Here is a 16,829-nt window from a genome sequence, read left to right as displayed (position 1 = left end):
ATGTTATATAGTTTGCCAGAATAGAGCCATTCTACTCTCTAATTAATTGTGAAGTTGGAAGCGAACCTTCTTCCTCTCTTGATCGTTTATACTTTATTTTCTGTAATACACTATCTTAAAAAAACATTTAATTCACTTTTGTAATTAATTATTATAAACGCAGTGCAAAAAACAAATTAATTTGTGCTTTATTAATGTGGATGCAATGAATGTAGTATGTACAGTCTTATAAGTGAAGTGGTGATGATGTGGTAAGATGGAAAATTTTACAAACTATACTTACTTCCACTTTTACCTCACTATGAGATTGCATTGTGCATCAAATTTTTAATATTTTCTTTGAAAAAAATAAAGGATGGTCTAATAGTTATTAAAGTGTCACATTTTATACAATGAAATGAGATGAGAATGTAATTTATGGAGTACTCGATAAAGAATGTCACCATTGGATTAAGAATTGCACTTAGCTTTTAAATTTGGAAGTGTTGGGGTCTAATCATGTGATTTATCTGTTGGATTGAGAAGTGCTACAGCTACTTCAGAAAAATAAACTCACAAGTCATAAATTGATATAACTTCATATGATATGTTATATCTTCTTTATAATAAAAAGTTGTTTCACAATTTAGCGTATCATATCAAATCACGTCAGTCTCTGGATTTACTTTTATGAGATGTTTTAGTGACTAGAGCATTTCACATTTTTTGGCATTCTCCAAACTCATTGACATTGTATAATAAATGTAAAAAAAAGTCTTTGGTCTTTAAAATTACTTACCAAATTTTATATCCTAAGCCTCAAGTTATTAAATTAATTATTTCAACTCAAATGCATGTTATTTATTATACATTCTATATCCTACTTATTCCCACATGTTTGCTATCTGTTTCCCTCCTTGGATTGGTCACTACCATCATGGATGTAAGAACTAACTGGAGGTTCACGTTCAACTAATCACAAGATCTCTTATTTTTTAATAGCTGCGGAGCGAATGTTAAAGAATGAGACTAGGTTTGGAAACAAAAATAAATGGGTAGGATTGCAAGAATTTTAAAGAATATAAAAGATCATTAATTGCAGATCAAGACTACATTAATAGGCTTAGAAAAGAAAATATGGCAAAATATGCTTATTGGAAAGAGAGTAGATACATCTGGCCTGCTATATATGCAGCATACATGCAGTTGCAGCTTATTAATATTGCGTTCATGGCTTCTTCTCTCATTATGGCTGCCTGCATAACACGCAACAACATAATCAGTATTACCAAGAAAACAAACAAAAAGTTGTGGGATCAGACGAAATCAGATATATTACTCATCTAATTCCATTCATGAGATTCACGACTATATATATATATATATATATATCCAAATTATGTTGAGGAATGACAAATTATTCGTGAAACAAAATATACTGTTCTAGATGACTATACTGCTCATAATAAATATATATATGGTTACATAGCGAAAATCTTAATTCTTCAATTATCGCGTTATGCGCTTGAGAAAACTCTCTGTCTGATATTTGTTCGAGCGACATGTTGAGAGAGAGTCAAGCGAACTCTCTGTCTGAATTTCGCTCAAACAATTTGTTTTACAAACATCGAGTTAACTTTCTATTTGGCGTTTATCAAGCCACAAATAGGGTTAAAAAAATTTCGTCCAAAGGGCTCATTGAAACTTTACCATAAAACCGTAATGAATCATTATCGTGTACTCGAGTCACCAAATCGAGCTGTTATAAAAATAAATCAGACTTCACAAACCTGATATGAGGTCCTCGTAGAAAATTACATAAACAAACTATTTTAGGTGAGGGGTGATCATGACCGACATGATAACTTTTCTTATTTCTTTCGCTCAGACATTTATCTGCCTAGTTAATTTGAAGTTTTCGATCGGGCTAGCTGTTTACCAGAGCATGCTGCCACTGTCCTGTTTTCTCTAGCATCGAGAAAGGGTTAGCCATGCAAGAGTTGAAGTTTTTGAATCCGAAAGGCTACAATTTTGCCCTATCTATTAACCAACTCGAAACAAAAACTATAATAATATGTTGGTAGCTGGTATCTTAATTGATGAAAGTAGTTAAACTAACCTTCATGTACACATGAGATCATTTATTCAATGTTGTAACATGCTTGATGAGCATGCCAATCACATCAGATGAGATTCTAGATGCTGATTCCTTCAAGTTTTGAATCTTCACTTCAGTATCCACTTCAAGCCGTTTTGCATTAAACCCAGAGCTCCCACTAGTCTATGAAGATAATTATATAAGACCCAATGACGTACAAAAAGAACAAAATCTTGAAATCAAGCAAGCTAAACTCGAAAATCTCATGTTTTGCAGCTTGCACACGCACACCCAAAGAAAAAGTCATGATTTATAAAATTCATGGTGGCGATCATGATGATAAGAATTTCATAAAGACATTAAACACGTCGAGTTGATGGAAACAAGAATGGTTACAAATTGAGGAGGTACCTCAGCAATTTTCTTTTGGAACTCAGCTTCCAGATGAGAGCGATAGAGTCCCACCTCCCTATCTGCGTCTTCTTGCGCTTGCTTCAACCTTTTTATCTTTACTGATCATTAATATAAGGCAAAGTGAGAGATTCATATGAAAAAAATGACATTTAAAAAAAAAAAGTGAGAAGCTTAATTAAAACAATTGGGGGGATGATGAGGCTAATTAATGTTGGGAGATATGATTTAAATAGTCTTCAAGAGTACGTAGTATTATGAAACTCTTAATTAATTAGACAGATATTAATTTGATATATTAATTATGGAGAAGCAGGTGTAGGTGGAACGTATATATATATATATAAAGTTGAAAAATTTTATTTCTAAGCCTCATACACAACACACCATCATTTTTATAATTTTTTTAATTTTATTCTCTTATCAAATGTGTGGTATATGAATTATGAGTAAAATAATTCAATTATTTTAAGAATAATAAAACCAAAAAAAACTTTAAAAAAATAATAAAAATAATTATGGTGTGTGGTGTATGAGCTTATGAATAGCAATGCTCTATAAAGTTAGGCGTTACAGTTTCTAGCACTGGAAACGATGTGTTGGGCCTCCTGTTCCGCAGTTAACAGCATCTGAATGCCACCTTGTCCTCTAAAGGAATCCATCTTAAACTGCAGAGAGAACAGTACGTACGTACGTTTAATTCGATGAGTATTTAGAAAAATAGACGCCATATATGCATTTACGTAAGTACCCAACCCAATGAATAAGAAATCATATTTTAAAACAATCTGATGCTCGATCGACGATCAGGAATAAATAAATCAACGCTAGCTAGCTACATGATGATCATCTTCTTGCTGAATTAATCAGTACTACTGAGGTTTTTAATGCCACCCTCGCGTATTAATTCCAAATTAGGTTCTAATTATCTTCCTAAATTTATGACTGTCTCATCAGTTTATTGGTAACCAATTGTCTGTCTCTCAAACTCGATGGATCCATCGGGGTGGGTACGTTCGGTTTCATATTAAAAATGGATAGCCACTCACTCTCCGTTCCTTTTCTTGTAATATCAAGGAAATAAAAGAAAATCATGTCAAAACCATTCCAAAGGAAAAGCTCTTGAAAACCATATGGAAAGACAAACAAACAATGCATATATATTGCGAGGGCATAATTAATATCCCAAAAAACAATAGCTTAGTACTCGATATTTAAAAAAAAAAAAAAATCATTGTTATGAAAATCATCACAAATAAAATGCAGTAGTTTCCATGGTTTCCGAAATACGATGAACTATTTGATTAAATATATGCACGCAACGCAACGCAACTAATTCTTCCAATTTCCCGATCTATAATTAATGCGATAAAAGGAATCGAACAAATGAAAGAATTAAGGACATGATGAATCTTCACAAATAGATGGTGATTTAAAATAGAGAATCACAAATAGATCATGACAAAACATAAGATATGAATACCTGAATGAAATTGGAGATCAATGCCGATTACGTACATGGAAATTAAGCCAACCCCTAGGAAGAGGAAGAGTGGCTGTAGAGAGAGAGAGAGAGAGAGGGCTTTGCATGGTTAACGGGGTTAGTTAGTATGTTTTCCTAGTCAAAACGTCATGTTACGCAACAAGTGTCCACGTACATTTTGAGACATTCTCTCATACATACCGTATTTAATATATATATAACAAGTGTCCACCCTTATCATCACGATGCACTAAACACTATATATATAACAGAGTCTTGGAGGCGCAGGGCTTATATTTGAACTTGCTCATCTTCCTCTTTATTTTATAGAGATGCGTGTGTTGGCAACTACCAAGCAGATAGATGAATGATAGCTAGGCTTCGATACCAACACACCACGCCACACCTACCCCTCTCTGCTGTTGCTGGGAGGGAGCAGCAATTCTACATCTTTCTCGTGAATAGAGCTCAAAAGTTTCCTGTATTTGGATAGTGTTGTGCACACTGCACGCTCTCGTCTCTTCTGATTAATAAGCATACTTGGTTTTGCAGGTCGAGACAATTGAGGGGTCCAACTGTAGCTAGCGAAGTTAATCAGACTCCTTGCAGAGTAACAAATACAAGTTTTAACTATTGATCCTGATTTCTCATCAAGTATTCGGATCAATTTCCATAAATAGGTACAATGTATAAATTCAATGTGCTATAAACAACTTGGAAGTTATCTCTCTCCCCTTTGCTCTGGCGTTAGCCCACCCTGCCCACAGCGAGGGCAACTCTTTAGCCCGAATCCTTGGCAGTCAAAACATCTAAACCAATGCACATTAAAAACTAATATACATTCTTCAATTCATAGATAAGCCAAGCTAATTCATCAAAAATACAATGAACTTACTTCCAGCGCTCAAAAATATTTCCATTCTTCTTATTTTTTCCTGTTCCCTACAGATGAAAAAATTATTTAGCTTGATCAGAATATCGAAAATAAAACAAAAACGAGAATATGAAGGCTCATTGTTCTCCTGAGTTCAAGCACAAGTCAGTCCAGGCCAAACAAATAAATAAAATCTTAATGATCCCCTGCAGAGCCTTGGCCCCTACACACGCACATGCACAAGCACTACCTTACAGCCTGGACATTCTATAGCACCTTTTCCTCTACATGTTTGACAACTTTTCGAGATCTGCACACCATTCGAAAAAAATGCAAACATACATGATAATCTAAATTCGAATTTGCATTATATTTATACCATCAGTAAAAGCAATGGAGATATAACTCGAAGATACTCTTTGCTTAGTAGGTCGCTCCTTTGTGTTCACGTAATTTATAATCCAGTCAATCAAGCTCCCGATCGAAAGGTTTTTTAGGTTCTTTCTCATAAATGATAAAACAGTGATCTGACCGTTCCATATTCTATATCTGCTCTCCTTCTCTCATGCAGAGAGATGGTGTTGACTTTCACACACAGGCAATGTTGAGACTGCCATATATATAACTGTCAAACACATCCCAATTAACCACGCCAAGGATTATAGCCAAGGATAAAATCAATCCTCATGCAGAGACATGGTGTTGCCGGCTCATTTGTATAGCTGTTTGAAGTACTTTCAGATTTGTTTTATAATTTTTTGGGCATATGAAAAGTTGGGAAATGCAGGGCTCTTTTGCCAAGATTTTTTATTTCGGACCCAGATGCAATATAGAAGCCACAACTAGGCTAGCAGAGCTTTGAACAGGTTGTGGTATGGTTTCTAGGACCGAAACTCTCTAATTAAGTTACTGATTAGGGTTCGCAAGTGACACAATGCCACTAAGGAATTACTAAAAGTGTGATTAAAAGAGTTGATGATTTGTGCTGGTGACATTACTTATGAAGAACGAGACGCTAAGCCATGAAATGGGTATGCTTTTAGAGTGTGCTGTAATGACTCGTTTTAATTTCTACACAGGCAAACGATATTGGAACTGTCTCTGCACACTTCATATTAATATGACAAACTATCTGGCATACATTTGCTGACCATAGTTGGTTCGTCTTTAAAAGTAAGAGCCATGAGAGGGAAACAAACGTGGTCCAAAAATCGTTGCGGAAACTAGAGCTACAAATCAAAAGAGTAATACCGAATTAAGCGAAAATCCACCAGGTTTTGCTGCGAACGCTGCTCTTGTTCCACGTCTTTGCTCTAAGCCACCTGTAGGTATCCAGCTTGGACTTGACCGAGGATGCTGAACTGGCCGTGGTGGTAGTGCTCGGGGAGTCAAGCTATTGCAACACAAAGAGAGCTCGGCCATCTGTCTTAATTACCCAAAAAAAAAGAAGTATATGACGATCTTCTTAATGAAAAAGAGAGAGAATTTGTGAGATTGGCCTTGCAGTTGCCGGACCCTAAAGCATTATCGGGGTGAGTGGCTTCTTTTCCCTTACAAGTTGAATTTGGCACCAGTGGATAATAATAACCTCATCACACCCACCAATGCTAAAACCAGAGCCACTGGTCATCTCTCTCTCTCTCTCTCTCTCTCTCACACACACACACACTGACACGTGTACTTAACTAGATAGAAATACAAAACTCTTTTTGACATATAAATGATTTGTACGTATATAATCCTTGACAGTCCTTTTATAGAAAAAATACTCAATCGTGAAAGTATTAACTGTTACACATCTAAAACTAGTATGTAACCTTTATCGTTTTCAAATAAACTTGACAGAGTATGTCTCACCATACAAGGATCTTTCTAAGATTCATCTAAACATGATTTCTAAAACTTTGGTCAATCTCTATAAATTTTAGGGACGCAGCCTGCTGGGCCGAGGGATAGAAAAGGTTTCACACCATATAATGAAATGGAGGGCAGACTCGAAAGAATTTGGATAACTGAAATTGCGACAGATGAAATTGCGAGGTGTCATTCTTCGTCATGCAAGTTCATCATGTAAATTAATTGAGGAAACAAGACGGCAATGTGCGTTCGGCTAATACCATGAACCAATTCAATCCAATCAGAAAATACATGCTAGTCAATATCATGGCTTTCTTACAATTGTCTTCCATAGATAGTAATAAATAAATAAATAAGGCCTTTGAAGCTTTCCCTTACGACAGGAATGCGTTTTCTACTTGTTCAATATCACTTGAGTTCGTAGGGTACAGAGAGCATGCAGGTGTAGTGGTTGCTCTAGAGAGTATATGCCTTGAACTTCAGATGACATAATTTGAGTCGTAAGATTCAGTTTTTAAAATTAAATTGATATGTGGTGTGTAAAGATTTTCAAATGAAATTATTGTATATGGTAAAGATAACAAATGGGGTGGAAAGATGGTCGGTTTTTGGAGAATGGATCGAGACTATCAACTGCATAAATGAAAAAAAATCAGCTCCAAGAAAGGACACGCTTGGTCCGATGCTTCTTAAGCTATGTGTGTACAAGAGAGCAAGAACCAGCTTGTGCTTCATGTAGTTAAATTGACTGAATGGTTGGGGTATCCCTCTTCATTGGGCAAGATATTTTCATTAAGATCTGTTAGAAATAATAGATCAGAATACACAGCGGAAGCGATATTACCATACAGGAAATATCTCGGATCTAGTGCGGTTGTTCCACGGATTCTCCAATATCGTTGTTCATCCATGATCTTCACATCGATGGTAGAGTGTGCTACGTGGTAATACCAGAGCAACACTCACACGTTCCACAGCCTAGATGTCGTGACTAGAGAGAACCATTTGAGAGAGAGTTTGTTTGTCCAAGTCTTTCCTCTAAAGAGGGGGAGAGACTACTTAAATAGCCTCTCCAGTGTAACCCCCTTAGCTGGCCATTAAGGACCAGCCATCAAGCCTCATGAAGTGGCTTAAGAGCCACTTCATAACCCCCAAGAGGAGATGAAGGGGTGCCCACTATGGGTGCCCCTTTCTTACAAGATCAATTCTAAAGAGATTGGTCTTGGTCTTGGTCTTGGTCTTGTCACTGGCAGCTACATCTTGGGATCCATGCCATGTGAAGGCTCTTTGACTTCCAAGTACAACTATTACAGTTATCTAGTTCACTACTTGATAACTGGATTCTGCTTCCAGTTTCTGTTAAGCAGTCTTTTTTATTTGAATCTGCCGAATCAACAGAGCTCGTTTGAATTTCCACACCAATTTTCTCTTGTACAGAAGAAGAGCTTCCTGAGATCTCCCCATATGTACCAACTTCTCTCTCCACTTCTCTTGCAACTCTCCGAGCCACCTCCAGTGCATCATCCAGCTCATAAAAAGGCTGCACTTTATCTTTATTCGTAACTTCTGCAACTCTACTCTTAAGCAAGATTGGATTTTGAAGATCAACATCTTCCGCAGCAAGAGAGTTATGGTCTGAAATCATCCCCACTACCCTATTACTATTGCTCAATATGACATGGACAATAGCTGAAGCCTTATCCACATTTTGTAGTTTTCCGGGTTGAAATATGGTAAGATCCAGCACATCTTTGGAATCTTTTGCTTCCATACCCATGGCTGAAATTTGGACTGCAGACTCTTTGAGATTACTCCTTAAGTCCATGCAAATGGAAGTCTCGATGGCACAAGTTTTGCTATGCATACAGGCTTTAGCATCCACTGAAGTTACCTGATAGCTGTCATTTGAAGAAGCTGGAAGAGCTATATGTATTGTGTTAGAAGATGAAGACTCGGCTCTATATTGTTTCTCGTGAGAAGATGCATGCCTGCATCACAGACTTCAGTCCACTTTCACCAGCATTTGACCAACACCCGTCCACTCTCCCGTCTTCTAACTCACTATTTTCTCTGTCAACAGATTGGTCATTGTCTGAGCTAATATCACTCTTCATGGAGATTTTCATTTTAAAAGCATTTCCTTCCGGGGAAAGTGCAGATGCTTCATCCTACATCAAATTCCCCTTGTCTTCAAGTCCATCACAACAGGGCATTTCCGTAGAAGTCCCTTCGGCACAATGTTCTTTCTCAAGTACTGACTCTTTTTTAATTATTGTGGAAATGACAGAATATTGTCGTCTCAGACTGTCCAAATTTTCTACGGTACAATCAGTGGAAGAAATTAGATAATTCCTTTCCATTCCTGGCAGTTTACTAGCTTCACGACAACTAATTTCATCATTGGATTCATGATCTTGATTTTGTAATCCAGCGCTCCATCAGGGCATGTTCCATCATTCACCACCCTAATTGCTTTTAGATCATGCCGGTCCATAGGTAACTTGATGTGGGCCTTAAAGCAGTGTTTTGGGATCATTCCACTTCAGTGTAATGATGATTTGTTATGAGCTCATTGGAATTAACCTAATACAGGTAGTTTAGTCCACCAAATCCATTCCCTTCGGTATATATGAGTGTTTTTTATATGGTGTGAGGTGTGAAATGATAAATAGTGATTGATGAGATGAATTTTTTTTTAATTTATATTTTAACGCTTCCTCTCAAGTGTGGATCAGATTTTCATTCAACGAGTGAGCCCAACATGTTGAGTATTTAATTAAATGAAGTAAATTGTATAGTCAAGAGTAATGCTACTCATCATCTTAATTTTTATCATCTTTTCATCATTTTATGATGTGATATTAAGTGATTGAAAATTATTTATTATATTTTACTTGTCTATCGTTTAATTTCACATCATAAATAATAGAAGAATGATAAAAATTTATACGATGAATAGATTTTTTCACTCATTTTTTCTAGAACAAAATATCAGCATACATTCATTCGACACCCTTCTGGCCGGCCCTATCACAACTATTACTTAAAGTAAGGCCCTGCAAATTCGACACGCGGATAAACTACGTGTGCATGCAGTGATGCACACCCACACGTCACTTGAACTCAACCGCAACGTGCTAGCTACCTTCCCACCGCAAAATCAAGCCATCAACTCAACTTCCTCATCATACCATTATTACTTACCAAGCCTCTGATTCAAATAAAACTGGAAGATCAATAGAAACAAATTAAGATCGATGATGAACCTGTTGTCCTTGTGTCTCCTTCTCACTTCACTGGCAGCAGCCGGAGTGTGGTCTCCAACCCCAGAGCAGCAGAAGCAGAAGCAGAAGCAGAAGCAGAGGCAAGGAGATGGTCGGGACGTGATAGTGAAAGAAGGCCATAGAACGATTGTTGTTGAGTATGAACAAGATGGCCAGCCTAACACCATAGTCTCTATCTCACCAGAGCAACACCACATACGCAAGCCCGATTCTATTGCCAGCGCTGAAGGGGGCATCTCATCCGCCGCATCGGGTATGGTAGAAAACGTTAAGGAGAAGATAAAAGAAGCCTCCTCATTCCTTCCGAATCTCGGCCAAGGCCTTACACAGTCATCTGAAAACGGGGAGATCAGAGAGAGCCATGTCACTAATAAGGAGCTCATATGCGACGCCTTAAGCAAATGCAAGCACAAGATAGCAAGTGCAATGGGTAAGGCTAAAGAGATGGTTTCTGAGACGGCACACGAGGCGATTGACAAGACGAAGGAGGTGGCACATGCAGCAAAAGAAGAGGCAAAGGAGAAGGCACGCGAGGTTGGAGAGGCTGCAGGGCACACATTAGGTAAATCGAAAGAAACGGTATCCAGGAAAGCTCGCGAGGTTGAAGAACGCGTTAAAGAGTCTGTAAAGGATGCAACGGACATTACCAAGACGATTGCAGAGGATATAGCCAGGAACGTGTCAGATAGAGTGGAGATGGCTAAAGAAGAGGTGGTGGAGAAGGCCAAAGAAGCCAAACAGACGGCAGAGCACGCTGCGGACAAGTTAAAGACTGATCAGAGTAAGAAGAAATTGAGTTGGAAATTCGAGCGAGGACGAGAGGTTGGGCGTGATGCTGCCAAGTACGTGAAGTCCCCGGAGACAATGAGTTGCTTGATGTGTGTGATCAACTTACTGGGGTTGGCCACGGCTTACGGGATGTGCGTCTGGGTTACATTCATTTCGAGCTATATACTGGCCGGGGTCCTTCCGAGGCAGCAGTTCGTGATAGTGCAGAGCAAGATATATCCTGTGTATTTCAGTGCCATGGCTGTTAGCATCGGGGCGTCTTTGATGGGGCTCTTGTTGGGCAATACGAAGAGTTTGTTCTCAAGCCAAGCCGAAATGTTTCAAGGCTATTATCTATTGGCCTCGCTTTTGATGGTTTTCTTCAATATGCTCTTCTTGGAGCCACGAGCCACTAAGGTATATATCTCAAATATCTTTACATCCCTTGCTAAATTCACTAGCAAAAGTTTCATTTCTCTCTGTTGTAAAATACAGATCATGTTTGAGAGGATAAAGATGGAGAAGGAAGAAGGAAGAGAAAGAGAGGAACTGACTGCTGAACCTAACCGGGCCTCTGAGCGGCAACAAGATGCTGATCCTGCAGCTTCAACCACAACTACAACTGCACCCTCACTTGAAGGAGCAGAGCAGGAAATTATCAGGATTCGGATTGTTAGATTAAATGACAAGCTTAAGAAGTTAAACACCTACTCGTCTTTCATTAACATCCTGACCTTGATGGCTCTCAGTTGGCATCTCGTTTACCTCGGCCAGCGTCCTCAGCACTTGACCTGCTAATGGAAGTGCTGTTTTGTACATATGCTGCTCTCTCTATATATATATATATATGATCTGTTCTTCCCGTGTATATATATATATGTATATGTGATACTTACGCTCTAGGTTGTGACACGGACGGAAATACATGAGAAACTTTCTTAATATTGCATGTAACGTTAGAAAGAGATTTTGCACAGAAAATCCAAGGCAACGTTCGGCTTCTGATTTTTTTATAACGTTACACCTGGATAGCAAATTCACGCTTTGGATTAGAAGGGGAGCTCAAAACTCTCCGATTGAGGGATCTTCAATTAAGCTGGAGGAATATCATTTCCCTTTACATTAAAACGATGCCCCGTTCAATAGAAGATTGCAAAACTATCAACTTGAAACACTTCACTTGGAATGGATGTCCAGGGCTTCTGGTAATTAGTGAACACAATGGTTTCAGAAAATATAAATTTTCCACTCATCAAGGAAAAGACAAATTTTCCGTAAACATGGAAGTGACTATGAAAGAAATACATCATCTTAAATAAGGAAGTTGGGGCAACAGCAATTGGGAAAAAAAAAATGCATTATTTGCAACTACAAACATTTTTTTCCAAGTCGGAATTACAGACCCAATTATAGACTCAATTATTGAACCTGAAATCTACATATCAAGGAGGAGTGTGCTTGATCTTGTAATTACAAAGCGTATATTTGAGAGCACAGAGAATATTAATGGCAAATCAATATGGCGAACCTTTTCTGAAACCTCAAAAATCATATAATTACACGATTCTGGGAGCTATTTTAATACACTCTCGTGCTTAATCCTTGGCTATGCATTTGCATTTCTGCTGATGATCGGAGAGTTCCTGCAATGTTCCGGAAGTCTCGATTTGTGAACAATATGCATTCTGTTTTGTACTTAAGTCAAACACCATACACAATCAAATCATACCTCTCAGCATCTAATCAATTTCCTAGAAGGGGGGGAAGAAAAAGAACATTTGGATTTGCCAGTTACGTAAAATAAAATGGCAATCCTACAAAATCTCACAATTTCATTCATCTGCCTGTATATCTTATTATAAACTCAAAAAATCTTTCAAAGTAGCTCAAAGCAGGGAGTACCTGAATCTGCTTTTGAAGAAACTTAACATACTCCACTGCTTCTTCTAACATATCTGCAGTATTTATTTGCTGCAAATTACAATGAACATGCCAAAAATAAATAATTGCTGCTAAATCCTAAAGATTCAGAAGCATAAATTTATATCTCCATTATCACCTTGCTTGTTAATCAAGATGCAGCAAGTGATTTAAAAGAAACAACCCCCCACTCATTAAAATATTAACCCTTCAGTTTTTGTCCACATACTTTTTAACCTTCAGGCATGCATATGACAGGTTAACCACAATCAAAATCAACAAAATAAACACATTGCTTTGAAAACTCAATCTATGCCTTCTAACTTTTCTCCAGCCATGCAACTTACCGAGTGTGAATGGAAGGAGGCAGGACGCTGTCTCTAACATTGGGTAAAAAACTAACTGCAGTGAGGTTTAGCACATTGGGGGGTGGGGTTAGGTACGAACCATAGTCTTTGGCCATCCATAAAGTAAGAACAAAAGTCTTCTTCAATCCACCAATATGTCAGGTTTTGCACATTGAGGACCATTTAAAGCTCTCTCTTGCCTTTTACCTGTAGCAGACATGTCCATCATTCCCAGCTTGTTTCAAATATTTTTAAAATGATTATTTTTAAGAATAATTCTATTTAAAGGCATTTACCTACACCACATACCATCAACATGGCATAATTTAGTTTGGAATATCAATTTTAAAATTTGAATCTTACAAATGAAATATGTCATGTGGATGGTGTGTAGTGTACATAAATGCCTTCAAATAGCACTACTCTATTTTTTTTATCTGTAAATAGCACTACTCTATTTTTTTTTATCCGTAAATAGCACTACTCTATTTTTAGTCACCGGCAATTCCTAATTGATCACATGATCTACCAATAACGTTTTAATTTCCACATGAACGTGTTTGATTTTCTTTCAAGAACACCAGTTCATGTACTCTGGGAAAGATCTTACTATGCATCTCATGCGCTGTATGGGACATGACCCTGTACGCACTACGCCACTTATGCACTATATCTCGCCACCACATTATTGGATGTTCCATTCCAAGCAACATTACATCCTACATAGGTACAAAGTTCATCCATGGACCTCCTATCAAGGCGATCGCTAGCCTAGTCCAAATTTGGAGAAGCAACAGTGGATTGTCCTTGTTAAGAAATCCACACTTTCCAATTTGGGAGTAGCAATAATATGACCCAAGCAAGGAGCATCCTTTATATACATAAGGTAGGACGCACAACATGCCAATTAGCTTGGATGAACCAACTACGAAAACAACCAAAATTATGTCAGTCATAATCAAGTAACCATGAGCCACTATTTCAATTTCTGAGCACCTTGACTACTGGTAATCTAAGCCTAAATTGTCTTATCCAGCAGAACTTGGGGGACGTACATACGTAAACAGAGGCCCTTCAAATACAAACTTTACTAAGCAATGGGAAGTTCTCATCCCACCAAGAGCTAACAGCAAATGCTCCTGAGGTCAAAATGCAGCCTGGACAGAAAATTGTAATTCCTCTCTCCATCATTAGAAGCCAAAGGATGATACTGGTTAAAATCATCAAGCATTCCCCCAAATCGACACTAATAAGGCCTAATCCAATTATCTCAACTTTAAAATATTTCCTGAATTGTCCTCAGAGCATGACGATAGCTCGCAGAAGGATCCATGATTTTTCATACGATAGTGAACTATTGTCGAAAATTTTTATCATCTCATAGTAAAGAGTGAATCAGGATTAACCTCTTAACTTTTTCCTTACACTGACGCATCACCAGCTTTAGCCACAATAAATAATGCACAAATCTGTTTCAATTATCAAACTCAGAAATAGGACATATCGTGAGAAAGCTACAAGAATCAGCCATCACAAACAGCATTATATATGCCATCCACATGACTAATAACCAACAAATAGCTTAGATAAAGAACAAACTAGCCACAACACAACACAAAAAGTCAACCGACTGTTTCAATTTTAAATTGCATTTGCAAACATTCACAAGATATTTTGAAATAAACAAAGGACACAAGCCAAGGCCTTGTAAGCTTTGAACACAATCAAAGATTAGAAAAAAAAACCGCTGAGGACATCACAATTGTGACCAAACAAACTAGATTCAGAATGAGATCAAGTGCTATTCAACAGTAGAAAAATAAGAGGTTTGGCATATCCATGACACAAAAACCTAAACTAGAATCACTGGGATATTATGTAAAGGAAGATGAATTAGGCCATGCTAATGTATGTTAATGGGGCTGAAGCCCTGCAGATATAATAGTCCAGGCAGACAGCCCTAGAGTCCTTAAAAATGATATAGGACCAACAGCATCTGACTTTCTTTTGATCGACCGTTTTGAGTTCTTCCGGATGTGGGGGAGATACAATGAGAAAAGACATAATGGGAGGGATGGTTACAACAAAGAGAGCTTCGCTCTATATATTACTTGAAATTTATCAAGTACAATTTGGCTTCCTTAATACACTACTTTCTTGCTTATTACTTATCATATGTAAGTATTCTTTAAATAATAAAAAATACATCACAGATACATGCAGAGAGGGAATTTGTGGAAGCCAAGGGAGTCCATGGCCCCCAAAACCACCTGATTAGAATTTTTAATCTGACGTATATTATGGATTGGATTGATGGACAATTTCCTCGGACCATTATAAAAATCTATTTCACATGGACTGTTGCCAAACAAACAGAATCCTTTGCTCTGGCTCCCTCATCTACAGTTTCCTGGATCAGTTGCTGTGAACAACACTTATTACAGTCCATTTGCTCAAATATGTTTTCCAGTTAGATTCAATTTACAATGCAACTTTTTTTTTTGATAAGTAATTTACAATGCAACTTAGGATCACACTATTATTTATATGAAGGTATCAAACTATATTTTCCCTTGAAGTCAAGCATTTAATGGTGTAGAATATAGTAAAGAAAAGACATTTCCGATTAGTTGTAATTTTGAGAATTACCTTATCCATGTTGGGCACCAGTTCCTGAAGCTTCCTTATGCGATCACTTATTCGTGTTCTTCGAACCTAAGCCAAAAGAGAGGGGGGAGGTAAAGGAAACTTTATTTAGGACTAAACATAAACACTTAAAAATTCTTTCTCGATAACATCGAATAATGCAGCAACAAAGTAATCAGTCTCACCCTCTCTGCGATGCTACGGGGATGTGTAGCACAACCACGCTTTGCCCGAACCCGGCAAGGAACTGAATCCTCCAAAAGATTTTCCATCTCCATATCTCTTAGACCACCCACCCCATCAGGTCCCTGACCGCTTTGTTCCCCTTTCTACCCCAAAATAAGATTGTAAAGAATAAGTCAAAAAAATTGTACAACTCTATATTAACAGTCAAATTGGCGTAGGTTTAATATTCAACTACCCAATGGTATATCAACATATTCTAAAATCTCATATATACCACACTCAACACTCTCCAATACACCCAAAAAAGACACAATCAACAAAAGCGAATAATACAAATCTTGTTTCTTTGTTTTTCTTAAAATTAATCTTCACTCGTATCAAATCACACAATAAAAAGAAACCCACATTTAGCTTCAAATAATAAACAAACAGCCTACCGGCCGAGATGAAAAAATTGCTGCAGTCAATTGCTGGGCTTCAACCTCCCTCTCCCGCTTACTACCGGGAGGAGTGTCGATATTGTGCGACACATAGTTGTAATTTTCTGGAATACGAAAGTTGGAGAAGTAGCCTTCAGACCCAAGACTCGAATTCTGAAGCAACTCAGCTGGAGAGCTATTCTGCCTGAAGATGCCGGGGGAGGAACCGGAGTCAAAGAGTCCGGGATCGGCGGAGGAAGAATCAAAGGTGGCGGAGTCTTCTCTGGAAGTGGGAGTGGGAGTGCAAGAGTTGGAAGCAGCAAGTAACTGAGTTAAACTCTGGTTGGGCTTTAAGGGGTCTTCTTCGTCGTCCTCGAGAAGTGCCTCTAACCAGCTGGCGGGAGCAGAGCGGAAGCGGGCGAGTCCACCACGACTCAGTTCACCACCACCACCAGTGCTGCCACTTGTACCGGCAGGCGTCGGTCGCATCTGGGACGAGGGGTTTGTATTCTTTTTCTGGCTTGAGGCTTCAAAGGAGCTTCTAAATTAAGAAAGGA

General features: G+C 38.0%; 3 protein-coding genes across 12 annotated transcripts; 1 reads left to right on the top strand and 2 right to left on the bottom strand.

Annotated features, from left to right (window-relative positions):
- Nucleotides 1–1,013: 1,013 nt before the first annotated feature.
- On the bottom strand, nt 1,014–6,461 carry LOC109018726 (V-type proton ATPase subunit G-like). 8 transcript variants are annotated; one of them, XM_019000889.2, is made up of 8 exons: nt 6,097–6,461; nt 5,096–5,155; nt 4,867–4,913; nt 3,972–4,728; nt 3,063–3,156; nt 2,489–2,589; nt 2,099–2,260; nt 1,014–1,235 (listed from the first exon to the last, which is right to left on the bottom strand). In XM_019000889.2, exons 5-7 carry the CDS (start codon nt 3,148–3,150, stop codon nt 2,117–2,119), a joined length of 333 nt encoding a protein of 110 aa, XP_018856434.1. In that variant the 5' UTR covers nt 3,151–3,156; nt 3,972–4,728; nt 4,867–4,913; nt 5,096–5,155; nt 6,097–6,461; the 3' UTR covers nt 1,014–1,235; nt 2,099–2,116. The 8 variants fall into 8 exon arrangements, with proteins under 8 accessions (XP_018856434.1, XP_018856435.1, XP_035551651.1 ...); XM_019000890.2 differs by having other exon boundaries at nt 5,081–5,155; nt 6,097–6,137; XM_035695758.1 differs by lacking the exon at nt 5,096–5,155 and having other exon boundaries at nt 3,972–4,780; nt 6,097–6,460.
- Nucleotides 6,462–9,852: 3,391 nt separating this feature from the next.
- On the top strand, nt 9,853–11,710 carry LOC109018725. The gene is made up of 2 exons (XM_019000885.2): nt 9,853–11,171; nt 11,250–11,710. Exons 1-2 carry the CDS (start codon nt 9,960–9,962, stop codon nt 11,550–11,552), a joined length of 1,515 nt encoding a protein of 504 aa, XP_018856430.2. The 5' UTR covers nt 9,853–9,959; the 3' UTR covers nt 11,553–11,710.
- A 346-nt stretch (nt 11,711–12,056) lies between these two features.
- On the bottom strand, nt 12,057–16,829 carry LOC109018728 (transcription factor bHLH80-like). 3 transcript variants are annotated; one of them, XR_002000640.2, is made up of 6 exons: nt 16,291–16,768; nt 15,853–15,996; nt 15,671–15,736; nt 13,022–13,228; nt 12,657–12,725; nt 12,372–12,397 (listed from the first exon to the last, which is right to left on the bottom strand). XR_002000640.2 is itself a non-coding variant. In XM_035695757.1 (5 exons), the coding sequence occupies exons 1-5, from the start codon at nt 16,759–16,761 to the stop codon at nt 12,333–12,335; spliced, it is 867 nt and encodes a 288-aa protein (XP_035551650.1). In that variant the 5' UTR covers nt 16,762–16,814; the 3' UTR covers nt 12,057–12,332. The 3 variants fall into 3 exon arrangements, 2 of the variants coding, with proteins under 2 accessions (XP_035551650.1, XP_018856439.1); XM_035695757.1 differs by lacking the exon at nt 13,022–13,228 and having other exon boundaries at nt 12,057–12,449; nt 16,291–16,814; XM_019000894.2 differs by lacking the exon at nt 13,022–13,228 and having other exon boundaries at nt 12,060–12,397; nt 16,291–16,829.

The sequence above is a fragment of the Juglans regia genome, chromosome 11 (assembly GCF_001411555.2).
Source record: "Juglans regia cultivar Chandler chromosome 11, Walnut 2.0, whole genome shotgun sequence".
Taxonomy (NCBI): Eukaryota; Viridiplantae; Streptophyta; class Magnoliopsida; order Fagales; family Juglandaceae; genus Juglans; species Juglans regia.
This window is presented reverse-complemented; position numbering and strand designations above follow the sequence as displayed.

Bases quoted from the DNA above. Each gene is read 5' to 3' on its own strand.
- LOC109018726 (XM_019000886.2), bottom strand. From the start codon at position 6,267: ATGGCCGAGCTCTCTTTGTGTTGCAATAGCTTGACTCCCCGAGCACTA. The intron at 5,156-6,096 runs GTATTACTCTTT...AATGGTGTGCAG, and splicing joins GTGGATTTTCGCTTAATTCG to ATCTCGAAAAGTTGTCAAAC. The intron at 4,781-4,866 runs GTAAGTTCATTG...GCATTGGTTTAG, and splicing joins AATATTTTTGAGCGCTGGAA to ATGTTTTGACTGCCAAGGAT.
- LOC109018725 (XM_019000885.2), top strand. From the start codon at position 9,960: ATGATGAACCTGTTGTCCTTGTGTCTCCTTCTCACTTCACTGGCAGCA. The intron at 11,172-11,249 runs GTATATATCTCA...TGTAAAATACAG, and splicing joins TGGAGCCACGAGCCACTAAG to ATCATGTTTGAGAGGATAAA.
- LOC109018728 (XM_035695757.1), bottom strand. From the start codon at position 16,761: ATGCGACCGACGCCTGCCGGTACAAGTGGCAGCACTGGTGGTGGTGGT. The intron at 15,737-15,852 runs GTGAGACTGATT...CTTTTGGCTTAG, and splicing joins CCCGTAGCATCGCAGAGAGG to GTTCGAAGAACACGAATAAG. The intron at 12,726-15,670 runs GTAATTCTCAAA...TGTAATTTGCAG, and splicing joins TGGTGCCCAACATGGATAAG to CAAATAAATACTGCAGATAT.